General features: G+C 43.1%; 1 protein-coding gene across 6 annotated transcripts in view; it reads left to right on the top strand.

Moving 5' to 3' along the window:
• DGLUCY (D-glutamate cyclase) overlaps positions 1 to 27,245 on the top strand; it is a 130,315-nt gene that overhangs the window by 64,471 nt on the left and 38,599 nt on the right. For 5 of the 6 annotated variants that reach the window (XM_053602329.1, XM_053602330.1, XM_053602328.1 and 2 more), the window contains 6 exons: positions 1,785 to 1,938; positions 7,250 to 7,448; positions 10,522 to 10,672; positions 12,382 to 12,504; positions 18,331 to 18,534; positions 23,961 to 24,221. In XM_053602329.1, coding sequence (XP_053458304.1) covers positions 1,785 to 1,938; positions 7,250 to 7,448; positions 10,522 to 10,672; positions 12,382 to 12,504; positions 18,331 to 18,534; positions 23,961 to 24,221 — 1,092 coding nt within the window. The remainder of the gene's footprint in view (positions 1 to 1,784; positions 1,939 to 7,249; positions 7,449 to 10,521; positions 10,673 to 12,381; positions 12,505 to 18,330; positions 18,535 to 23,960; positions 24,222 to 27,245) is intronic. The other variant, XM_053602332.1, reaches the window with a different exon arrangement.

Here is a 27,245-nt window from a genome sequence, read left to right as displayed (position 1 = left end):
AAAGCACAGAAAAGAAAATTAAAGTCGGGCGGCGCCTGTGGCTCAGTCAGTAAGGCGCCGGCCCCATATACCGAGGGTGGCGGGTTCAAACCCGGCCCCGGCCAAACTGCAACCAAAAAATAGCCGGGCATTGTGGCGGGTGCCTGTAGTCCCAGCTACTCAGGAGGCTGAGGCAAGAGAATCGCTTAAGCCCAGAGTTGAGGTTGCTGTGAGCTGTGTGAGGCCATGGCACTCTACCGAGGGCCATAAAGTGAGACTCTGTCTCTACAAAAAAAAAAAAAAAGAAAATTAAAGTCATCCAGTCTTGTCACGTGGAGACAACCACGGTTATCATGTAGATGTATAACATCTTTCCTTCCAGTTCTTTCTCACTGATTTCATAAAAAGGAGAGTATGTCAAACATACCACATTGTTACCCAGCATGGTTCCTCTAATAATAGGTTACAAACATCTTTTAATATAATCATTAAAGGAGGAGCATGGTGGATCACATCTGTAATCCTAGCACTTTCGGAGGCCAAGTTGGGAGGATAGTTTGAGGCCCTAAGTTAAATATTTCTTCTGTACACTAATTTTAAATGTATTTACAGAATTTTATTGCATAAGTGTACACTAACTCCAAGCCCTTCTTTCTGGACAATAATATGCTAGATAATTCACAAACATTAACTCGCTGAGGGCTCTCTGAGATGGGTACAATCACCATCATCTTGCTGAGGGAAATCTGAGGGTAATAGATGCAAATCAGCTTTCCAGGGTCACACAGCTGGTCAGAAGCAGAATTGGGATGTAAGCCCATGTTTGTTTATCTCCAAATCCAATGGACTTCCCATTGCAGAGGTTGGCTGGCTGCCCCCAAGGAGGTCGTGGCATGCCAGTGGAGGTTTTCCTCTGTAGCTCCATTAAGACTATGAGCCTACTCAGTCAAGAATCTGCCCAGACAAAAGATGTGAACAGCCTCTTTCCCAAAAAGGATACCCAAATAGCCAGTAAGAAATATGAAAAGGTACTCAAGCACATTAGTTATTGGGACGATGCAAATTAAAACCACAATATGACACTACTACACACCTGACAGAATGGCTAAAATGAAAAAGACAGGCAATTTCAAGTATTGGAGACACACCACTGATGGGAGTGTAAATTGGTACAGCCACTTTGGAAAACTGCTTGGCAATATCTATTAAAGCTGAATTTATATACCTTATGGCCCCCAAATGCATGTTTTACAATGTTCATGGTAGCACCACTAAATAACCTCAAATAACCTACTCAGATGTCCACTGGCAGCAGGATTGGGTCAATACTCATTATACAAATATACCACAGAGCAATGAGGATGAATTGACTATTGTTAAATGAAACAGTATAGATGAATCTCCCAAATATACTGTTCAGTGAAAGAAGCCTGACTTAAAAGACAAATATGGTTTGACTCCATTACATGAGGTCCAGGAACAGGCAAAAGTAATAGGTGATGTTGGAAGTCAGGATAGTGGCTGAATGTGGATGCTGGTTACAGGAGTGTGTTCATTTCTTGAAAATTCTTTAAGCTATACACTTACATGCACTTTTCTGGGTATATGTAGCGCCTCAATAAAAAGTCAAATTAGAAGTTGTATACAGTGGTGTAGTATGTATGCCTGTAGTTCCCCCTACTTGGGAGGCTATGAAAGAGGATAGCTTGGGCAACATAGTGAGACCTTGTCATTTAAAAATGAGTTACGTTAGAAAGAGTCTACAAAGAAACATCTGACTGTACCTTTGACCCTTCTCCCACCAGGGCTCCGGCCAGCCAGCGTGGTAGTCCTGCCCAACTCCCTCGCTCCAGCCTTTGAAAGGTTCTGCCAGGCCAACACCGGTCCTCTGCCCCTGCTGGGCCGAAGTGAGCCAGAAAAGTGGATATCACCTGCCCAAAGTACTGTCTCAGGCACCAGGTAAGAAGCCTGGGTTATCCACACAAAGGCATAGAAATTAAACAACCTTCTGTTGAATAACAGATGGGTGCAGGAAGAAATAAAACAGGAAATCATTAACTTCCTTGAGCATAATAACAATGAAGACACAAGCTACCAAAACCTGTGGGATACTGCAAAAGCAGTTTTGAAAGGAAAATTTTTTGCTTTAGATGCCTACATTCGAAAAACAGAAAGAGAGCACATCAACAAACTCACAAGCCATCTTATGGAATTAGAAAAAGAAGAACAATCTAAGCCTAAACTCAGTAGAAGAAAAGAAATATCCAAAATCAAATCAGAGATCAATGAAATTGAAAACAAAAGAATCATTCAGAAAATTAATGAAACAAGGAGTTGGTTTTTTGAAAAAATAAATAAAATAGATAAACCGTTGGCCAGACTAATGAGAAATAGAAAAGTAAAATCTCTAGTAACCTCAATCAGAAATGATAAAGAGGAAATAACAACTGATCCCACAGAGGTACAAGAGATCATCTCTGAATACTACCAGAAACTTGACAGAAAGTTTGACAATGTGAAGGAAATGGATCAATATTTGGAATCACACCCTCTCCCTAGACTTAGCCAGGAAGAAATAGAGCTCCTGAACAGACCAATTTCTAGCACTGAGATTAAAGAAACAGTAAAAAAGCTTCCAACCAAAAAATGGCCTGGTCCAGAGGGCTTCACACCAGAATTTTATCAAACCTTCGAGGAAGAGCTTATTCCTATACTGCAGAAATTATTCCAAAAAATTAAGGATGAAGGAATCTTCCCCAACACATTCTATGAAGCAAACATCACCCTGATACCAAAACCAGGAAAAGACCCAACCAAAAAGGAGAATTTCAGACCCATCTCACTTATGAATACAGATGCAAAAATTCTCAGCAAAATCCTAGCCAATAGATTACAGCTTATCATCAAAAAAGTCATACATCAGGATCAAGTAGGTTTCATCCCAGGTATGCAAGGCTGGTTTAACATACACAAGTCCATAAACGTTATCCACCATATTAACAGAGGCAAAAATAAAAATCATATGATCCTCTCAATAGATGCAGAAAAAGCATTTGATAAAATCCAGCATCCTTTTCTAATTAGAACACTGAAGAGAATAGGCATAGGTGGCACATTTCTAAAACTGATTGAAGCTATCTATGACAAACCCACAGCCAATATTTTACTGAATGGAGTAAAACTGAAAGCTTTTCCTCTTAGAACTGGAACCAGACAAGGTTGTCCTCTGTCACCTTTACTATTCAACATAGTGCTAGAAGTTCTAGCCAATACAATTAGGCAAGACAAGGAAATAAAGGGAATCCAAATGGGAGCAAAGGAGGTCAAACTCTCCCTCTTTGCTGCCGACATGATCTTATACTTAGAGAATCCCAAAGACTCAACCACAAGACTCCTAGAAGTCATCAAAAAATACAGTCATCTTTCAGGATATAAAATCAATGTTCACAAGTCAGTAGCCTTTGTGTACACCAATAACAGTGAAGATGAGAAGCTAATTAAGGACACAATTCCCTTCACCATAGTTTCAAAGAAAATGAAATACCTAGGAATATACCTAACAAAGGAGTTGAAGGACCTCTACAAAGAAAATTATGAAATCCTCAGAAAGGAAATAGCAGAGGATATTAACAAATGGAAGAACATACCATGCTCATGGATGGGAAGAATCAACATTGTTAAAATGTCTATACTTCCCAAAGCAATCTACCTATTCAATGCCATTCCTATTAAAATACCAACATTGTACTTTCAAGATTTGGAAAAAATGATTCTGCATTTTGTACGAAACCAGAAAAAAACCATATAGCTAAGGCAGTTCTTAGTAATAAAAATAAAGCTGGGGGCATCAGCATACCAGATTTTAGTCTGTACTACAAAGCCATAGTGGTCAAGACAGCATGGTACTGGCACAAAAATAGAGACATGGACACTTGGAATCGAATAGAAAACCAAGAAGTGAAACTAACATCTTATAATCACCTAATCTTTGATAAACCAAACAAGAACATACCTTGGGGGAAAGACTCCCTATTCAATAAAATAGTGTTGGGAATTTAATTTAACTATTTAAAATAGTTATCTACATGTAAAAGACTGAAACTGGATCCACACCTTTCCCCACTCACAAAAATTGATTCAAGATGGATAAAGGATTTAAATTTAAGGCACGAAACTATAAAAATCCTCAAAGAAAGCATAGGAAAAACACTGGAAGATATCGGCCTGGGGAAAGACTTCATGAAGAAGACTGCCATGGCAATTGCAACAACAAAAATAAACAAATGGGACTTCATTAAACTGAAAAGCTTCTGTACAGCCAAGGAGACAATAACCAAAGCAAAGAGACAACCTACACAATGGGAAAGGATATTTGCATATTTTCAATCAGACAAAAGCTTGATAACTAGGATCTATAGAGAACTCAAATTAATCCACATGAAAAAAGCCAACAATCCCATATATCAATGGGCAAGAGACATGAATAGTACCTTCTCTAAAGAAGACAGACAAATGGCTAACAAACATATGAAAAAATGTTCATCATCCCTATATATTAGAGAAATGCAAATCAAAGCCACCCTAAGATACCATCTAACCCCAGTGAGAATGGCCCACATCACAAAATCTCAAAACTGCAGATGCTGGCGTGGATGTGGAGAGAAGGGAACACTTTTACACTGCTAGTGGGACTGCAAACTAGTACAACCTTTCTGGAAGGAAGTATGGAGAAACCTGAAAGCACTCAAGCTAGACCTCCCATTTGATCCTGCAATCCCATTACTGGGCATCTACCCAAAAGGAAAAAAATCCTTTTATCATAAGGACACTTGTAATAGACTATTTATTGCAGCTCAATTTACAATCGCCAAAATGTGGAAACAGCCTAAATGCCCACTAACCCAGGAATGGATTAACAAGCTGTGGTATATGTATACCATGGAATACTATTCAGCTATTAAAAAAAATGGAGACTTTACATCCTTTGTATTAACCTGGATGGAAGTGGAAGACATTATTCTTAGTAAAGCATCACAAGAATGGAGAAGCATGAATCCTATGTACTCAATTTTGATATGAGGACAATTAATGACAATAAAGGTTATGGCGGGGAGAAAAGCAGAAAGAGGGAAGGAGGGAGGGGGGTGGGGCCTTGGTGTGTGTCACACTTTATGGGGGCAAGACATGATTGCAAGAGGGACTTTACCTAACAATTGCAATCAGTGTAACCTGGCTTATTGTACCCTCAATGAATCCCCAATAATAAAAGAAAAAGAAAAAAAAAAAAAAAAAGAAGCAGCCTCGGTTATTGTGGGTTAAAACTTGGGAGTGTTCTAGGCCAGGCACAGTGGCTCACACCTGTAATCCTAGTACTCTGGGAGGCTAAGGCAAGAGGATCACTTGAGGTCAGGAGTTCCAGACCAGCCTGAGCAAGAGCGAGACCTATGTCCACTAAAAATAGAAAAACTAGCTGGACATTGTGGTGGGTACCTGTAGTTCCAGCTACTCAGCAGAAGCCTGAGACAGGAGGGTCACTTGAACCCAGAAGTTTGAGGTTGCTGTAAGCTAAGCTGATGCCACTGCACTACTGTCTGGGCAATAGTGTGAGAATCTGTTTCAAAAACAAACAAACAAAAACTTGAGAGTGGCCAAATGCTGCAGCCAGTGACTCTGTCATCAGGGACCTCTCTGTCCCACCTTGGGGACACTGCAGTGCCTGCCACAGAGCCTCGCTCATGACTGTTGCTTAGGAATGACCTGCCTTCCCACTATTCCCACTCTTTGCTCTATCCCCTGCTCCTGCGGTAATCTTTAGAATCATGGAGAAACCCACTGGCTCTGCCTCTGTCCACTTTTACTATCCAGGCCAGAAACCTGCCTGCCTCATATTAAGATGAAAATACAAATACTTGCATTACCAGCACCCAGAGATAGATACATTATGGGGCATTGCTCCCAGACCCTTAAACTTTATCTAACCCATTTATAAATGACACCTCTGATTCTCCTTCTATAACACTTCTCCTGTGAGTCTCTGTTTCCACCCATACAAACGCAGAGTCATAATTGTCCCCCACTAGACTGTCAGACATCTTAACTGGTCCCTAGCCCCATCTCGCCCTCTCCCGCCTTGCCCTCCTTCTCCTACTCTCCCCTCAGAGGGACCTTTCCTATGTCTAAATCTGATCATGTGACCTTACTATTTAAAATTCTTCCACATCCTCCTATGGTTTGCACCTCAGCCTGACCTCAAGACCCGTGGTGACCTGGCCCAGCTCGGCTTCTCCCCTGACTCCTGACACTCCAGTCATTCCAACCCCTCTTCCCAGACAAAAAGTTCCCCAGGAACATTCTGTCATCATTTTGTGGACTCTAGGATAAGATTGTCCTTCTGAGACCCCATCTGGGCCCACTTTTGCTCCCTTACATTTTTCTCTGACACCATCTGTGCTGCCAAGCTAGAGACCCCGGAGCAGATCTTCCAATGGGCCACAGAGCTTTTTAGAAGCTTTTTTAAAGCCTGATGCCAGCATGCTTTTCACATACTGCTTCCTCTGCCTAGATTGCATACTGTGCTTTTCTCCTTGTCCAACTGGCAAACTCCTATTCATACCTCAAAACCCAGCAGCTCTTCTGTGGGAGAGAATTGATTTCTCCCTTCTATGTGTCACTCTATCTAGACTGTATCTGTTCTCAATGTAGTCTCACCTACCACTGTTAGATTGCAAGCTCCTTAAAGGTTGGGACAGTGTCTTCTCCATCACTATAGCCCCATCACCTAGCGTGTGCCTGGCATGGAGGAACAGCTCAATACATGCTTTTGGAGTAAGTGAAGAATAGGCTTGCAACCAAAGAAATCTTTCAGTGTTACAGAGGCATTTCTCTAAGTAAAGAGAAAGGCCTCACCCACTGCCAACAGAGAGCTTTCCGAAGACATGTGTCCTTTCTCCCTTTTGGGCTGCTGGCTCCAACTCCATGGCAGAGAGGTCACCATTATTTCTTTCCTTCTGGTTTGGGGTTAAGGTTATAGGAGATAACGATGGGTGTGCGGTAGGGGCTGCATTGTACACATGCTGATTTAATGATTTCTGATCTGGTACCGTGTGAAGGAAGTCAGCAAGGCTCCTTGCTGAAAACTGCTCCTGGGCCCCAGGGCTGGAAATTTCAGCACTAGACATCCTCTTCTCTCTCTCTAGTGCTTCTAAAGAGCACACTGTCGGGGGCCAAAGTTAGAGTCTGGAGGCCTGTGAGCTTCTCCTTGTGTCCCCAGAATCGGCTGTCCCCAGTTCCAGAAATATGAGTTTGGTACCTGCACAGGCAGCCCGACTTCCCTGGCAGAGCACTCGGAACAGCTGAAGGACATGGTGGCCTTCCTCCTGGACTGCAGCTTCTCCCCCGAAGAGACCATGGAGAAGGTGGGGCTCCCTGGAAGAGATCCAGCAGGTGCTGGCCACGCAGGTGCATATAAGGTAGGGCAGAATGGATTGACAATGCGTAATGTCTTTTATTTTCCTGTAGTGGGGAGAACATTGGCACAGGGGGCAGAAAACCAAAGGTCTCATCCCAGCTCAGCCACTTTCTAGCTGTGCAACCCAGGATAAGTTGTCAGTCTCTCTGAACCAACCTTGGTCTCACCCAAGCCCAACCTTTGACCACTATGAGTGCCCAGTGTGGCCCTTCTTGACAATTCACTTTAGCTGTGTAAACCAAACCCGTTTGGAATTTGTTTGACTTCTTTAATGTAGGACACCTCGGTGAGATTTTTGAAGATCTTCCCTGACACTGGTGAGCAGAGCCCCAGGAAGAAAGTGCCTGGCTCTATAAATGCCCAGGGATTTGTGGCAGAGCCTCAGCCAGGCTGTTAGCTGCTGGGTTATACAACTCTGTCCAGAAAGCTGGGTCATATTCTTGGCGGGAGGTGTCTGCTGGTAGTCGCCTCTCTTAGAACGTGCCTGCTGTTAGGAGCTGCCTCCCTGCTAGCCCCTGAGGTTTTCTTTCAGCCATTTCTTGTCAAAGGGACTGAACTGGATCCCCCTACTCCACTGACCCATTCCTGGGTTAGTGGTCAGTAGCATGAAAACAGCCAGGTCCTGTGTTTCTTTATTTATAGAAGACTCAGATTGGAGGTTTCATTTAAAATGTCCTGGTCTGGGCTCCTGCCAGAGCAGCCCCAGCCACCTCTCATCAGAAACAAGCTGCCCACATGTGTGAAGTGTGTGCCTGAGTGGGCAGTTCCCCAACCACTGGTGGGGCCCACAGCAGAATGCACTGTCATGTAGCAGGTGGGATGGGGGGGTGTCTATGGTCCTCCCATGTACGGCCTCTCATTTTAGGGGAGGAAACTGAGGTCTGGCATGTTGACTGCCACTAGAATAATAATTTTTTTCTTTGGGGCCACAGTGTTTTATTAGGAAAATAGGATATAAACTTTGAAAACAAGATGATCCTAAAACATAATAAAAAAAGCAAATAAAAACTTGAAAATTAGTAAAGTAGGCTGGGTGGGGTGGCTCACACCTGTAATATTAGCACTCTGGGAGGTCAAGGCAGGGGAATCCCTTGATCTCAAGAGCTCCAGACCAGGCCAAGCAAGAGCGAGACCCCATCTCTACTAAAAATAAAAAAAACTAGCTGGGTATGGAGGCGCTTGCATATAGACCCAGCTACTCAGGAGGTTGAGGCAAGAGGATTGTTTGATTCCAAAAGTTTGAGGTTGCTGTGAGGTATGATGACATCACTGTATTCTACCCAGGACAACAAAGTGAGACACTCTGTCTCAAAAAAAAAAATGAGTAAAGTAAAAATTAATGCGAAAACTTGAAAAATAGTTTCATAAGGATAAAATGTGTTTCTTCTTAGGCTTCAGTGTAATTTAAAGGTAAATAGAAATAGAAAAATGAAATTTATTGACTTGTATTCATTTAATCCATGCTTTTAGAATTAAATTGTCAATATTAATTGTAACAATAAGAACATCAACAAGTAAGATTTTCACAAATCAACTGCAGGATTTTGGCCCCAGGGAGCCACATATTGCATAACATGTAAGATCAAGAGACATTTGAATTATGTATGTTTCATGAGGACCCAGGCTCAAAACTATCATGAGGGTGAGTTAAATACAGCTCACATGGCAGTTAATGTGCTAGAGAGAGCAAAGGGCTTGCCCTGGTCTCCAAGCCACACTAGAACTCCTGGCTCCCATCTGTAAAATATCAATAATAAAGGTGTGATGATTAAGGAAGCCTTGTACGGAGGTGAAAGTGCCTCCCTTGCTGTTTTTCCACAATATCTCAGTGACCCGGATGGTTACCAAGCAGCTTTTGGTCCAACACCTACTCCCTTGCCCCTTGGCTCCTGGGAGAGATGGCCAGGCAGCCATCTGGGATTCTGTTGGTGGCCTCAACGGGATGAATCATGCCCCCGGATGGGATGTGCCTCAGCCTTGGGGACCACAGCCAGCTCTTTGACCCTAGTATGTTCCCTCTTCCCAGTACTGTTGAACAGACACCACAGACAGGGACACCGAGGCTCTACTGCTGCGACCAGGGTGGTAAAAGCACGCTCTTTTGGTGGCAGCCAAGGCTGTCCCAGTGGATTGCAGTCCTGGCCATGTCCTAAATCTTTCATAAGCCCCATTGTAGGGCCCAGAAACCATCCAGGGAGGAAAACATGACACCAGTGAACGTTGCCCAGATCATTATGGGCACTTCTATTTAGGCAGAGGAATGAGGCAGACTCAGAAAAGAGTCCTGCCTGGGGACAGACCTCTGTCTCTATCCCTTGTGTGGATTCAGGAGGCAGAGTAGACATCAGCTCCTCCTCAACATTTCTGCTCCCTCTGCCTCTGATCCTCCAACAGGTTCTTCATCCTGAAATTCATGAGAAATTCAGAGGGTCCATGACATCAGATGGGAAAAATATTATATTTTTGTTTTCATAACCTCAAAGGGAAATTTAGCATTTCCTTCAATTATGAATGTAGGCAACAATCGGCCATCGTATCAGGAGACCCTGTAACTTTGTGATCACCAAAGGAAATCGCAGACATTTTCAAATAACACTACTGTTCTCCCTGATATCTCAAAAATACCCAAGATGTCAGTCACTACTTCAAAACTACAATGGTAGCTAATCTGCCCCCTTTTCCCTTAAGCTGCTAATGAAGAACACATATGTTATGATGAATTTTTTCATAATTTGATAACTGCATTTACAATATAATTTTTTTCCTTTGGAACCTTAAGCATTTTCTTGTATGCACTTAAAAACTTTACTTTGATCAGGGGTCCATAGCTGCACTAGGCTGCCAAAGAGGTCCGTGGCACATAAAAAGTTCAGCTTCCCTGTTTTATACCCATAATTACCAGCACATTTCCCCAACTCTGTCACATAAAAGTAGAATCTAATTTTTTGTAATACCTACTGGGCCCTGCTCCTTCATTCAACTACCTTGAACTCTTGGTGTTTAGGGCTTAGATCTGTGCATATTCCATTTTTTAACATTTTTCACTTGATTTTTTTTTTTTTTTTTTTGGCCAGACAACAGTGCCTTGTGTCACCCACGCTGGCTTCTGCTGCCCTCTGGTGGTCACAGGGAGGCCAGTTCCTGAGGACAAGTTGGGAAGGTTGGTGCAGGCCAGTTGCTCCCTTGGAGGTGAGCGAGGACAGCCTATTCACATCGGTGACCCAGGTCAGTGTCCAGTCTGGTTCAGGACTCTAACAGTCTCTCTGGGACTTGGGCCTGAGAAGCAAATGGGAACTTGTCATGTTCCTGAGCTCCCATGGGGTGTCCTCATCTTTTCCAGGGTTTTGCAGGGTTAAGGCCTGGACGAGGCTCCAAGTCTCTAGCAGTAGTCCCAGGGCTGGGTTTAAGGTGCTCTTCAGGTTTAAGGGCACCACCCTTGGTAGAATAGCCAGACTCACCCTTTGGAGATCTTTAATAAACATAAAGCTCCTATGAACTTCAAATGAACATGAGGTGGGGGAAGCAGAGGGTGGCAGCAGAGCTCTTTGGAGATTTGAGCTCAAAGGCTACTGTTCATTGGCATGTTTGGACAGAAGGCTTTCTTTCGAATGTTAATTCCAACTGAAATCCAGTGGCCTCCAGTGTATTAACTCAATTTGAGAGTAAGTAAACAATCCAAGGATGAAGGGCTAAAATCCGGAAGCTGCCCCAGCTTCTTAGAGGTTCCCCAAGGGCCTGATGAGAGTCTGGGATTGGGCCTTGAGTGAGGGTCAGAGTCCAGAGTACCAGAACTTACTCAGCTGTGTCACAGACAAAATCAGACAAAACATACCGTTCTGTAAGAATGCAATTAGCATTTGCTGCCTTCATCATATAAGGATGACCTCAGCACCACTCACCAGGAAGGTGTGAGTCGAATAGTTTTATCATTAGTGGGGATGGGTTGGGCCCAGCACATCCATCTTTGCTGTCCTGGTCAGCACTTTGATGACTGGCCAGGGTTAGGATGTTGTTGTTGGTAAAACAACAAACAGAGTTCTGGTTTGGGCAATGTAACTCAGTCTTTATCAAGATAAACTCATACATGCTGGCTTTGTTAACAATCCATACAATGAAAGTATTGGGTTTAATGCATCCAAGGCTTCCAAAAATCATATCACAGAGTTCAAGATTCCATTACCCGAAACTGTACTACTCAATGTGGACTGTAAGTCATGGAGTATTCTAAGTTGTTAAAGTTTTGGGAGGATAAGGGGAAACTTTTCCCTTCCTCCACCAGTCCCCTGAAAGATCAACTCACAATTAAGGCAGCTTAGTAAGAGGAAGAGGTTTGTTCACTGTGTTCTCAGAGAGAATCACAGAGTGATTACCCAATATCCCAGTGGGAACCAGATATTTTCATATACTCTTTTTAGAGGGGACAGGGAGATGAAGAATATAAGTGATTCTGTTTAGGGGCAATAAGTGGTTGCTAGGGAGGATGAATGGATGGGGAAACAGATTGACTTGCAAATCAACCTTTAGGTATTATGTTTAAAAGGATTTGGGCCAGGTCTGCTTGCATACTTGATTTCCTTCCCTGCAATATAGGGAGATAACAAGGAGGGGAGAGATGGGGAAGAAAGGAAATCTATTGTTCCTTTAATGGGTCCATCTGGTTATGCAGATAGAGAGAAAGCCCCTTCCAAGGGCCTGTTGATCTCTAAGGGCCTTTAATTATAAAAATACCATCTATACCAATGAGTCATATTTTGGGCTGAAATTTCTTGAGTTCCTTCAGCCCCAATTCCTTCTCTCCATCTCTCCTCTCAAACAGCCATTGAAATAATCCTATGACTGGAGTTCCTTTTGGAGAACACATCATAAACTACTCAGTGAGTTCCAATGGGATGATACCTGCCAAGGGAATTACATTTTTCTTTTTCCATCTGCAGAACTGTTGGGAATCAAAGAACTTTCCAAACCTGATTACGGGGATCCTGTGGTGTGTCAGCCAGGGGACGTCCCTGTGTTCTGGCCTTCTCAGCTGACCAGTGTCGAAGCTGTCAACAGCTGCAGTATGTTGGGGTTTAACCGGGTAGTTACTCTGACCTAGAATGGACCTTGAGGGTCTTAGTTCTTGAAAGCATAAGCTAATGGTTTTAACAATAAAGCCCTAAACCAAAACACAGAACAGAGGCCTACAGCCTGCAGTGCTATCTCTCTGGCTTACTTCTTTCAACCCCTCTGGTCTCCTCACCAGAGCAGCTTGTCTTATATCTCATGTATGTTTTGATTAAACGTATTTCTGTTTGCTGAAATCTCATAGCCCATTGTAATGGAAGAATCAACCTTTAGCTTGACTTTTTGAGATATTTTAAAGATCAGTGGGGCCTTGAAAACAAGGTGAAGGCAAGAAACACAACCAAACAAGCTATTCCCCATGGTATTTGCAAGGTTATTGGAAACAATACCATGCATTTTTTCCCCAAGGTGATATTATAATGGAGAGACACATGACAGCACTCTCTCTGCTCACAGTAAAATAGAAATGTGATAACATTCCAATTTATTAAAAATAACAACTATTGCAGCCCATTGTTAACAGATGCTGGAAAATTCAGTCCAGGTCAGCCACACTTGCACCATAAAGCATATAATTCAATGTTACTATAATTTACTTTGAAAGCACTCATGAGAATTTAACTGGCAGTGTGGCCTCATGAGAAGGAAAGATTTCTTTCTTTCTTTTTTTTTTTTTTTTTTGAGACAGAGTCTCACTATGTCACCTTTGGTAGAGTGCCATGGTGTCACAGCTCACAGCAACCTCAAACTCCTGGGCCTAAGTGATTCCCTTGCCTCAGCCTCCCACGCAGCTGGGACCACAGGTGCCTGGCTATTTTTTGGTTGTAGTTGTCATTGTTGTTTGGCAGGATTTGAACCCACCAGCTCCAATGTATGTGGCTGATGCCCTAGCCTCTGAGCTACAGGTACCGAGCTGGAAAGATTATTTTTAATATGGTGAGAAGGTGTTGCAATTATATTTGCAGATACAATAGGCTTTAAACCAACAAAAGTAAGGAAGGATAAGAATGGTCACTTCATATTTGTTAAGGGTAATACTCAATATGATGAGATTTCAATTATTAATATCTATGTACCCAACCAGAATGCACCTCAATTTATAAGAGAAACTCTAACAGACATGAGCAACTTGATTTCCTCCAGCTCCATAATAGTCAGAGATTTCAACACTCCTTTGGCAGTGTTGGATAGATCCTCCAATAAGAAGCTGAGCAATGAAATTTTAGATTTAAACCTAACCATCCAACATTTGGATTTAGCAGACATCTACAGAACATTTCATCCCAACAAAACTAAATACACATACTTCTCATCAGCCCACAGAACATACTCCAAAATCGATCACATCTTAGGTCACAAGTCTAACCTCAGTAAATTTAAAGGAATAGAAATTATTCCTTGCATCCTCTCAGACCACCATGGAATAAAAGTTGAACTCAGTAACAAAAGGAACCTGCATACTCATATAAAAACATGAATGAAGACATGAATTATCAGAACTTCTGAGATACTGCAAAGGCAGTTCTAAGAGGGAAATTTATAGCACTGCAAGCCTTCTTCAAGAGAACGGAAAGAGAGGAAGTTAACAACTTAATGGGACATCTCAAGCAACTGGAAAAGGAAGAACATTCCAACCCCAAACCCAGTAGAAGAAAAGAAATAACCAAAATTAGAGCAGAATTAAATGAAATTGAAAACAAAAGAATTATACAACAGATCAATAAATCAAAAAGTTGGTTTTTTGAAAAGGCCAGTAAAATAAAGCTTTGGCTAACCTAACCAGGAAAAAAAGAGTAAAATCTCTAATCTCATCAATCAGAAATGACAAAGACAAAAAAAAACCAGACTCCTCAGAAATTAAAAAAATCTTTAATGAATATTACAAGAAACTTTATTCTCAGAAATATGAAAATCTGAAGGAAATTGACCAATACTTGGAAGCACGTCACCTTCCAAGACTTAGCCAGAATCAAGTGGAAATGTTGAATAGGCCAATACCAAGTTCTGAAATAGCATCAACCATACGAAATCTTCCTAAAAAGAAAAGCCTGGGACCAGATGGCTTCACTTCAGAATTCTACCAAACCTTTAAAAAGGAACTAGTACCTATATTACTCAACCTGTTCCAAAATGTAGAAAAAGAAGGAAGACTGCCCAACATGTTCTATGAAGCAAACATCACCCTGATCCCAAAACCAGGAAAAGACCCAACAAGAAAAGAAAATTATAGACCAATATCACTAATGAATATAGATGCAAAAATATTCAACAAGATCCTAACAAACAGAATCCAGCAACACATCAAACAAATTATACATTATGACCAAGTCGGTTTTATCCCAGGGTCTCAAGGCTGGTTCAATATACGTAAATCTATAAATGTAATTCAGCACATAAACAAATTAAAAAACAAAGACCATATGATTCTCTCAATTGATGCAGAAAAAGCTTTTGATAATATCCAGCATCCCTTCATGATCAGAACACTTAAGAAAATTGGTATAGAAGGGACATTTCTTAAACTCATAGAGGCCTTCTACAGCAAACCCACAGCCAATATCATATTGAATGGAGTTAAATCGAAATCATTTTCACTCAGACAAGAACCAGACAAGGTTGCCCATTGTCTCCACTGCTCTTTAACATTGTAATGCAAGTTTTAGCTACTGCAATTAGGAAAGAAAATGCAATCAAGGGTATCCATATAAGGGTCAGATCAAACTTTCACTCTTCACAGATGATATGATTGTATATCTGGAAAACACTAGGGATTCTACTACAAAACTCTTAGAAGTGATCAAGGAATACAGCAGCGTCTCAGGTTACAAAATCAATATTCATAAATTGGTAGCCTTTATATGTAATAGTCAACCTGAAAAAACAGTTAAGGACTCTATTCCAGTCACAGTAGTGCCAAACAAGATGAAATATTTGGGAGTTTATCTAACAAAGAACGTGAAAGAGCTCTAAAGAGAACTATGAAACTCTAAGAAAAGAAATAGCTGAAAATGTTAACAAATGGAAAAACATACCATGCTCATGGCTGGGAAGAATCAACATTGTTAAAATGTCCATACTACCCAAACCAATATACAATTTTAATGCAATCCCCATTAAAGCTCCGATGTCATACTTTAAAGATCTTGAAAAACTAAAACTTCGTTTTATATGGAATCAGAAAAAACCTCGAATACCCAAGACATTACTCAGAAATAAAAACAAAGCAGGAGGAATCATGCTACCAGACCTCAGACTATACTATAAATCGATAGTGATCAAAACAGCATGGTACTGGCACAAAAACAGAGAAGCAGATGTCTGGAACAGAATAGAGAACCAAGAGATGAATCCAGTTACTTACCGTTACTTGATCTTTGACAAGCCAATTAAAAACATTCAGTGGGGAAAAGATTCCCTATTTAATAAATGGTGCTGGGTGAACTGGCTGGAACCTGTAGAATACTGAAACTGGACCCACACCTTTCACCATTAACTAAGATAGACTCTCACTGGATTAAAGATTTAAATTTAAGACATGAAACTATAAAAATACTAGAAGAGAGTGCAGAAGACCCTTGAAGAAATCCGTCTAGGCAAGAATTTTATGAGGAGAACCCCCCAGGCAATTGAAGCAGCTTCAAAAATACACTACTGGGACCTGATCAAACTAAAAAGCTTCTGCACAGCCAAAAACACAGTAAGTAAAGCAAGCAAACAGCCCTCAGAATGGGAAAAGATATTTGCAGGTTATGTCTCTGACAAAGATTTAATAACCAGAATCCACAGAGAACTCAAACGTATAAGCAAGAGAAGAACAAGTGATCCCATCTCAGGTTGGACAAGGGACTTGAAGAGAAACTTTTCTGAAGAAGACAGGTGCACGGCCTACAGACATATGAAAAAATGCTCATCTTTAATCATCAGAGAAATGCAAATCAAAACTATTTTGAGATATCATCTAACTCCAGTAAGATTAGTCCATATCACAAATCCCAAGACCAGAGATGTTGGAGTGGATGTGGAGAAAAGGGAACACTTCTACACTGCTGGTGGGAATGCAAATTAATACATTCCTTTTGGAAAGATGTTTGGAGAACACTTAGAGATCTAAAAATAGATCTGCCATTCAATCCTGTAATTCCTCTACTAGGTATATACCCAGAAGACCAAAAATCACATTATAACAAAGATATTTGTACCAAAATGTTTATTGCAGCCCAATTCATAATTGCTAAGTCATGGAAAAAGCCCAAGTGCCCATCGATCCACGAATGGATTAATAAATAGTGGTATATGTACATCATGGAATATTATGCAGCTTTAAAGAAAGATGGAGACTTTACCTCTTTCATGTTTACATGGATGGAGCTGGAACATATTCTTCTTAGTAAAGTATCTCAAGAATGGAAGAAAAAGTATCCAATGTACTCAGTCCTACTATGAAACTAATTTATGGCTTTCACATGAAAGCTATAACCCAGTTATAACCTAAGAATAGGGGGAAGGGGGAAAGGAAGGGGAGGGAGGGGGAGGGGTGAAAGGAGGGTGATTGGTGGGATTACACCTGCGGTGCATCTTACAAGGGTACATGTGAAACTCAGTAAATGTAGAATGTAAATGTCTTAACACAATAACTAAGAAAATGCCAGGAAGGCTATGTTAACCAGTGTTATGAAAATGTGTCAAATGATCTATAAAACCAGTGTATGGTGCCCCATGATCGCATTAATGTACACAGCTATGATTTAATAATAAAAAACAGCCAAAAAATAAAAATAAAATAAAAGTTACCTACCAGATCTATCTTTTAAAATGTTGGCTGGCTCTGACTTTTGATTAAATCTAAGAAATTGTACTGTTTCTGTGAAACCCAACATGTTATTTACTCAGCTCACATCTGCAGTTACTAAACACCTGTTTTATGCAAGGCACCCTGTGAGATTCTGAGAGGAAACACGCAACAAAGCACACCTTTTCTAGGAGCACACAGCTGAGTGGAATTAGAATACTCAAGGATAACAATGACACTGAAGAAGAAAGAAGAGGAAAATTAAATATGAGAAGTAGTAAGCAGCCAATGAGCCAGGCTCAAGGGAATAAGAATGAGTTCTGATTCAATGATGCACACCACTATTTATTGAGGGCTTACTCTGAATTAGCCACTTTGCTAAACATGTTTATGTGCATTTTTTTTATTTAGTTCTGCCAACAGCCATATGAGGCGTTGTCATTATTTTACAGCTGAAGAAATAGGTTTGGACAGGATACAGTCACATCTTAAACACAAGTACATTTACCACACTGAAGCTATTTCTTAATAACTATGCTGGAGTGTTTCACGTTGCCTATAATCTAGTAAGAGAGAATTTAAAAAACAGAATTCACATAAATCAAAACAAAATATAAGTATTATGAGGAAAAATATAAATTATGTTTACAGAGGGTAGCAAATGTAACATTTGCTGGGAAGTCAAGCAAGATGGCTTCACACATTGCAAGAGCTTCATAGATACTTTTTGATGTCTGCGTGTTAAATGGATAGAATCACCCAGAGCTTTGGCTGCTGTAGCTGTGGCTGAACCTCACTTCTTTTCCAACACTCAACTCACCTTTACTTTCCTAAAAACTAGAGGCAGCTGTTCAAATGGAGCTAGATGTAGCCATAGCCAGTTTGTTCTGACCTTGGTGACAACAGGCAGGGAATGCTGTTGGCAGAGCTGGTGCTCGGGTAACATCTTGCCATCAGCAGTGTGCTTAGAAGAGAGTGGACGGGGCTTGATGAACCGACAGGGCTCAGTTCCTCCTGCTGTGTATTTCAGAGGCCCCACTGGCTTTTGTCAGCACGCCAGGTTGCACCGTTATGACTGACATGAGGGATACAAAGGCTCCATCCAGTGTTCTCACCCCTGAGAGAATTCCAGAAGTCCATCACATTTCCCAGGATCCTTTGCACTACAGCATGGCATCAACTTCGGCTGTTCGGAAGATCAGAGAATTGGAAACCATAATCGCCATAGACCCAGGTGAGAAGTGTGCATACCCTAACAACCTGGAGAAATCCATCACCGATGTAACACTCAGTGAAAAGAGTAGGGTACAAATTGTACCCACAGTCAAATCCCCAAAATGTTAGAAGTAAATGCACCAAAATACTGCCATTGGTGATCTCTAGGTTGTGGAATTATGGATGATTTCTGTTTTTTATGGCTTTTATTTTATAAGTGTTCTAAATTCCAACATTAAACATGTGAGGGGGACTGGTGAGTTTATTACCTGTGCACATTGCCATCCAGAGCCAAATGGGATTAGGTATGCAGGAAAAAAAGGAGAATGATTCCTAGTAGGTAACTGCCCCCATTTTAAAGTTATGCATGGATTTAATCATGTCCCTAATCTTCCCCTTTTGTTCCCTTGCCCTGGTGGTAGATTTTGTCTACACTGGGTAGCAGGGGTCGCACAGGGAGCTGGATTGCTTCTTCTTTGGGGATTTCAGTAGGGCAGGACCCTGCAGCTCCAGCTCCAGCCTGCAGCTTGTGGCCAGCCTGTACACTGCATGTAGTGTCTCAGAGAAAGGACAGCCCTTCTGTGGTCTCTGAGACACTGGCCTTCTGGACATGGGACAGGGCTGGTAGGATCTACTAGGGTATCTGCTGATTCTGGCTAGGAAGAGGTTTCCAGAAAGCTGGTTGATGGCTTTTAACTTCTAGCTGCATCTTGGTTTAAGAGCTGAATTTCTAACCCCAAGTAGCCAGCAGGGTTTCACTCACTGTTGTGCATGGCAAACTCAGTTCCTTTTTTTGGCAAATGCTCATGAGAGAACTATAATGTAAATTTTACCTCAGTTTCCTCATCAGTGTATGTAACAGGAATAGCAACAATGTCAGGGTTGTAATAGGTAATAATAATAATAGCTCTCTTCCACCAAGTTTTATTCTGTGCCAGGCATCATGCTAAAAACATTTACATGTTTCTTCTTATTAAATTCTCCTAATGACTCTGTGAGGCAGCTATTATTAACTCCATTTAATAGATGAGGAAACTGAGGCAAATCAGCTTAAGAAACTTGCTCAAGTCCACATACCTACTTCTGTTGCTGGCTGAATGAGACTCTGATTCTAAATGGTATAATACATCACAGTCTTGCCTGGGTAGTTGCAAGAGTGCTCTGGCATCTTATTCCCTTTTCTGCACCTTCTCATGGGCTATGTGAGGAGCCTCAAACACTAACCACCCTTTGCATCTTGAACTTCTGGAGAGGAGATATGTGCCCTCCCCTCTGGTGCTTCCGACTACTGTTTTCCAAACAGCTACCTAGATTGATGGTGGGATGCTTCTGTGGAGAACAGAGAGCTGAGGCCAGCCTGCAAAGGTCAGCTTTCTGGGCCAGACCCCCAGGACCCAGACAGAACTGATTAAAGAGAACAGTAGCCAGGTGCAGTGACTTATACCTGTAATCCTAGCACTCTAGGAGGCCGAGGAAGGAGGATCCCTTGAGCTCAGGAGTTCCAGACCAGCCCGAGCAAAAGGAAGACCCTGTCTCTACTGGGGTGGCGCCTGTGGCTCAGTGAGCAGGGCGCTGGCCCCATATACCAAGGGTGGCGGGTTCAAACCCAGCCCCGGCCAAACTGCAACAAAAAAATGGCCAGGCGTTGTGGCGGGCGCCTGTAGTCCCAGCTACTCGGGAGGCTGAGGCAGGAGAATCGCCTAAGCCCAGGAGTTGGAGGTTGCTGTGAGCTGTGTGATGCCACGGCACTCTACCGAGGGCAATAAAGTGAAACTCTGTCTCTATAAAAAAAATATATATATATATACAAAAATTAGCTGAGCATTGTGGTGGGTGCCTGTAGTCCCAGCTATTCAGGAGGCTGAGACAGGAAGAACACTTGAGGCCAGGAGTTTAAGGTTGCTGTGAGCTAGGCTGACATCATGACAATCCACCAAGGGCAACAGAATGAGACTCTAAAGATAGATAGATAGATAGATAGATAGATAGATAGATAGATAGATACATACATACATACATACATACATACATACACACACATACATACATACATACATGGAACAGAGCCTAGGCAGGGGCCTTTGATTTCTGGCCAGCCCTGTAGCCAAGTGCAGACCACCCCCTAGAAATGTCTGATTTTCTCCACTGGGAATAGGAGCAAAGGTTGTCCTCCAATGACAGGAGGGTCTGCAGTAGCTAAATTTCCTACTAAGCCACCAGGGATAGCTCTTTGCTTGTTTCTTTTTCTGTTAGGTTGTTCAGTGTTCATTCTGCAAAGAATATGGTTTCCTTTTCATATAAATACATAGCAAATTTGGGATACATGCCCACCAAAGCTAACCCTTTTAGGACATATGCTCAGGGCCCTGTGTACATAGCGTCTCTTACATAGTTGATCTCCTGAGTGAATAGTTTTCAAAATCTCTGCAATACCTTCTTCCTCACAAACATTCTTAGCCAGGCTAATGGCTCTCTCACTTAGCACAGGGTCATGAGGGAAGATGAATTATTAACTCTTCCATTAGCTTAGATTTAAAAAAAAAAAGTAATTGGCAAGTATATTTACTGCAGACATGATATAGCTATTGCTGAATAAAGGGGACTTCGAGGTCCTCCCCGACATTGCCCGTCAGCGCTTGTGCAGACTGTGAGTTGGGGCTTAAGGGATGAGGTGTGCAGCGAGGCAGATTTATGACCATCAGATGCACTGATATCACTATTAAGGCCTATCTTTAATCCTCAAGAACAATAGATACTTTTGATCCTCAGTATATTAAATAAGCAGATGTAAGATTAATGATGGTGCATTGAGTATTACTCACTGGGCATAATAATAGAATCATCAGTCATTGCTGAGAGGATGTTAGCTTGCATTTGACAAGGTTTATAGTAATGGCTTTTGCACTGATAATGAAATCATCATATATGTATATACCACTTTTCAGTTGACCAAACTTTCTTTCCCCTTTCTCTCCTTTCATGCTCACCACACTCTATGAAATATGCTACATCCCAATTTTTTTCTTTAAAAGTGTTGTTATTCTTCTCTGCTTTAGTCAACAGTACTTCATGTTCGATGTAGAAGCATCAGAATATTTGTAAAAGTCAAGAGGCAATAAAAATTACCAGTATCCCATCACAATGAACTAATACTAACAGTTTGGTGTTGGACCTGAACTCTTTTTCGTCAGTCTTGCCCCATGCATGCATGTGTGCATGGGCTGGACCCGTGCTGGAATGCCATTTTAGGACTTGCTTGTTTCACTTTTTAATAGATTGTGAACATCATTCCATGTCATTAAGTAGTCTTCTACAACATCCTTGTTCATGTTTGCATAAAATTCCATCTTACTAATGTCCCGCTATTTTATTAATATCCTATTATTTAACACTATAAACAAAGCTGGAACAAACATCATCCTCATAACCAAACTGGAGTACATACCCACACTTACTTTATTAGAATGCTAGATACTAGTAAATTTTGGCTCCAGTGGAATGTACCAATCTAAGATACAAATCACCCTCCAGACAGAACTGTGCTAGTTCCCCACCCATCAGCAGTAGGTGAGAGATGTGAGAAGCTATGTCCCCATGGTCCTCCTACACCTGGACCATGCTCCATTCTCTACATAAGAAAACCGAGTCTCAGAGAGGTCAAGGGACAAGGCCAAGATCACACGCTATGACGTGCCAGCACCTGTTCTGGAATGAAAGTTTCCATTACAGGAATCCAAGCCCTGTGTCCTGCTTATCCTCCAGGCACCTCAATGGCAAGTCAGTGTCCTCACATGCCCCTTTGGCCATTGCTAATTTCAGCCATAGCTGGAGTGGAAGTTCTGAGTCATAACTCTGCCTTCACATGCCATTGGTTTGCTCTGAGGTGACCTGAGTCTTGACAAAGACACGGTGGTGCATCATGACAGCAGCTGTCCAGCTTGGCAGCCAGTGGTGACAAGCCATCTGTACTATAAGCTGCCACTGCTCTCCTTGAGTCCTCAGGGCACACCTGGGTTGGCAGGAAGCTCCCAGCATGACTCAGGGGCTCTCTGCTTCTGCACTGGAGGATGTTCTCTGAGCCTCCAGAGCCACCTCCACTATGTCAGGTACAACTGGGAGTGCAGGGAGTTAATGTCCCAGTGGGCAACCTTCCCCTAAGAGGGGATGGGAGCCAGTGGGTAAATGCCCAGTTCCACTGTGCTCTGTGTGCCCCACAGCTCCTTAGAGTATCTCAAGCAGCATTGAGCCCCATTGCCTTTGGAGTTATCTTGCTCACTTCCAGTCCTGTAGTGGAATTATTCTCTTTTCTCACCATTTTTTTTTTTTTTTTGAGACAGTCTCACTACGTCATCCTCAGTAGAGTGCTGTGGCATCACACCTCAAACTCTTGGGCTTAAGCTATTCTCTTGCCTCAGCCTCCCAAGTAGCTGAGACTACAGGCACCTGATTTTTGTTGTTGTTGTTGTCATTGTTATTTAGCAGGCCCAAGCTGGGTTCAAACCCACCAGCCCCAGTGCATGTGGCCAGCACCCTGACCACTGAGGCACAGGCGCCAAGCCCCTTTTCTCATCCTCTGACTTACATTTCCTAGAATCACTTCCCTCTGAAATATTTATGCCCAAGTCCTGTCTTAAGGTCTTCTTTTAGGGAATCCTCAAGTAAGATGGTACCATGTCCTTTCCTCCTTCTATATTCTCAGTATAATAGTTAGGGTTTCCTGAGCTAATGTAATAAAGAAGCCTCAAAATACTTTGCTCAAATGAATTGAAGTTTATGCCTCTCTCACATAACAGTCTAGGGTGGGTCTTCAAGGGTGAGTGTTTTGGGTCAGCAGGAAGGTGGGTCTGCTCTGCCCAGTCACACAGGGACCCAGTAGCTATACAATCACATTGTGTGACTCCTGTAGGCTCTAGCTATCAACATTTCCAGCTGACAGAAGAACGGGTAGAACTTGGAGGTGTGTGGTGTAGGTGCACAGCCAAGTTTGGAGGTGGCACAAATCATGTTCCAGTAGAGAGAAGCTTGTCTTGTGGCCACACTTAACCGAGGGGAGGCTGGCCTTCACTGCTGGGGCAGGTGGAGAGAATTCATTCTGGTTCTTTCTGGTGAAACATTCTCAACCTCTGCCACATCCCTTGAATCAACTTCATAAAAGATCAGAGCAGACCAGGCACGGTGGGTCACACCTGCAATCCCAGCACTTTAGGGGGTGAAGGTGGGAGGATCACTTGAAGCCAGGAGTTCAAGGTTGCATTGAGCTATAATTGTGCCCCTGCCCTCTAGGCCTGGGTGATAGAGTGAGACCATGACTCTAAAAAAAGAGAAAAAAGCAAACCAACCAGTCTAAACCCTAAATTACTCTCAGTATAAGTTTTTGCTCTAAACACAATTACTTAAAATTACCATATTTTATGATTTGGTTTGATTTTATTTTTGTAATTTCAGGGAACCGGGGAATTGGACACCTGCTCTGTAAAGATGAGCTTCTGAAAGCCTCTCTGTCACTGTCCCATGCCCACTCAGTGCTCATCACCACTGGGTTCCCTACCCATTTCAATCACCAGCCTCCAGAAGAGACAGATGGCCCACCAGGAGCCATTGCTTTGGCTGCCTTCCTGCAAGCCTTGGAGAAGGAGGTCTCCATGGTAGTTGACCAGAGGGCCTTGAACTTGCACCAGAAGCTCATTGAAGATGCTATTGAGCAAGGTGAGCAGTGAGATGGGCTTGATCCACTTCCCAAAACATGCCTTTGTGGGTAGAGGCTAGAGGGATCAGCATTCACAGCCCTGGCACAGGGCTATATGCTCAGAACAACTCTTTGTGATTGAACCACTTATCCCTATTTTGTAGATGAAAAGACTGAGGCTCCGAAAAGCCTAGATGATTCACCCAGGTGGGAATGATGAGCTGGCTCCAAAGCACATGACCCTTCCAGTGCACCTGCTGCCCTCCCTGTGCGAGGTGGGGAGTGACCTGCCAAGTACTCTTAGCAGCCCGGGGCAGCTCTGGACCTCCAGAGTGGGGAAGGGGTGTTGGAGTATAGAGTGGTTGAATGCTCAGACAGCAGTGTCCCACCCACATAGTCCACACAGACAGGGAGGCGCCAGAGAACACAGGTGGGCATTAGACCTGTGGGTATTAAAGACGTGAGGCTGTGATGCCTCTGGCAGTGTGACGAGATCGGCTTGCCTCTGGCAGTGTGAACAGCTGCTCCTCACCTTGCCTCCATCCTGCAGAAAGTTTTACTCGTGCAGAATCTGGAAACCTGGTGAATCTAGACTGCTTCCCACTACCAATCTTTCTGTGTCCCTCAAGATGCATTCTTTAGAGAAGAATTGTCTTCCTTTTAGCATTTAAAAAGGGCTTAAACCCCAGTAAGGCATACCCTAAAGCATCCATTCCCTGGGAAGCTTCAAAAAGTCTGCATCTGTGCCTACAGAACACATTGCATGCCACAAATGTCCATTGAGCGCCTACAACGTGCTAGGCACTATTTTAGGTTTTTGAGACCATCGTGACAAAAATGACAGCAGTGTGGCTTCACAGAGCACATCTCCTGGTGGAGCAGGGCAGACAGTAAACAACATGAGAAATGAGCACATAGTACGTTAGAAGGAGACGCTGCTCCGGGAAGAGGGGTGGACCAGGCTAAGGGAATTGGAGATAGGGGTGCAGTGGCGCTGCCGGTCTAAACAGGGCGGTCCTGTCTCCTGAAAGTGACATTTGATCCCAGACTTTGAGTTGATGAGAGAGTCAGGCCTGGGCTGGCCGAAGGAAGAGCTGTGGGCCGTGGCCATGGTCGATATCACTGGATTGCTATGGAAACAGGGGTAAAAGCAGGAGACTGGTCAGGTTACTGGGGGTGAGAGACAAGGGGGCTTGGAGAGGGTGGTGCACATGGCACATCATTTCAGCTCAACCCCACCCCACCTTGTCTGACATCAGCCACAGCTGGAGTGATGTTCTGAGTCACACTGACGTGGCTGGGCCCCACCACAGGTCAGGTCCCTGCAGGGCCTCTGCAAAGCCATGCAAAGCCACTCCACCTGGATGTGTGGAGCCCACAGCTTCAGACACCTTCAAGCCCTAGGGGACAGGAGCTGCAGGACAAGTGCCCTGCTTCCTGTCAAGACAAACATCCAGGTGGAAGTGAGACCCCACTCCCTAGAGCCAGGGTCTTGAAGGTGCACATTTCCCTCTCCAGCCTTGCTTTCCCTGGTCCCTCCCTCCTGCTTGGCACCATCTTCCCTGAAGTCACCTGAGCCCAAGTCTCAGGCTGTAGTTTCAGGGGAACACAAACAGATGGGTGGCACAAGTACAAGTTGGGGTGGTGAGAAGGAGCCAGGTGCTGAGGATATTTCGTGGGCAGAGTCAGCATGGGGTCCTGATGGTTTGGATATGGGTCTGACAGAGGGATCAGGGCTCTCTCTAAGGCTTCTGGGCTGGGGAATGGGAAGGATGGATTTGCTGTAAACTGAGATGAGGGACCTGGGGTGGGGGGAGTGCAAGTTTCAGGATGAATCAGGAGTCCAGGTTTGACACTTGTGTCCTATTGGTGGGATTGTAAAATGGGGCAGATGCCGTGTAAAACAGTGTGGCAGCTGCTCAAGAAATCAAAAATAGAAACTACCATATGATCTAGCAATTCCACTTCTGGATACATAACCCCTAAAAGTAAAAGCGGAACCTCAAGAGATATTTGCCCACCCATGCTCAGGGCAACATTATTAGATATAGGCAGGAGGTAAAAGCAACCCAAGTGCCCTTTGATAGAGGAGTAGATAAATAAGACACAGTATATAGACACAAGGGGATATCGGTCAGCCTTAAGGATATAGGAAATTTGGGCATGTGCTACACAATATGGGTGAACCTTGAGGACATTGTGGTTGTATTGTGTGAGTCCACTTACCCGAGGTCCCCAGAATAGTCAAATCCATAGGAACAGAAAATAGAACCATGGTTGCCAGAGTACAATGGGGGCATTGTTGTTTTATGGGTACAGAGGTTCAGTTTGGGAAGATGAAAAAGTTCTGTAGATAGGTCGGCAGCCATAGCACAGTGGTATGGCACCAGCCACATGCACCAAGGCTGGCGGGTTCGAACCTGGCCCAGGCCAGCTAAATAACAATGACAATAACAACAACAACAAATAGCCAGGCGTTGTGGCAGGCACCTGTAATCCCAGCTACTTGGGAGGCTTAGGCAAGGGAATTGCTTAAAGCCCAGGAGTTTGAGGTTGCTGTGAGCTGTGATGCCACAGCACTCTACCAAGGGCAACATAGTAAAACTGTGTCTCAAAAAAAAAAAAAAAAGAAAGAAAGAAAAAGTGCTGTAGATGGATAGTGGTGATGGTTGTTGCACAATATACTTAATGCCACTGTACACTTAAAAGTGGTAAATTTTATGTGTATTTTGCCACATACGCACACAAAACCCAGAGTGTAGCTCTGAACCTGTTGAGTGTGAGCTGTCTGACACACAGATGGAAAAGTCACGTGGGCAGTCAGTTACACAGAGTGAGTTCAGGAGAGTGGTCTAGGCCGGGAAGATACATGAAGAGCTGTTGACATATTGATGGGGTTGAGACACTGGATGAGATCGCCGCAGAAATAAGTAGTGACAGCAAAGAACCTAAGATTGCGTCCTGGGACTCCCCTGGATAACAGGACCAGGAGAAGGGGTACAGCCAGCAAGGGAGATGAGCAGGGGCAGCCGGAGGAGAGGAAA

This window comes from Nycticebus coucang, chromosome 9, assembly GCF_027406575.1.
Source record: "Nycticebus coucang isolate mNycCou1 chromosome 9, mNycCou1.pri, whole genome shotgun sequence".
NCBI classification, from domain to species: domain Eukaryota; kingdom Metazoa; phylum Chordata; class Mammalia; order Primates; family Lorisidae; genus Nycticebus; species Nycticebus coucang.
This window is presented reverse-complemented; position numbering and strand designations above follow the sequence as displayed.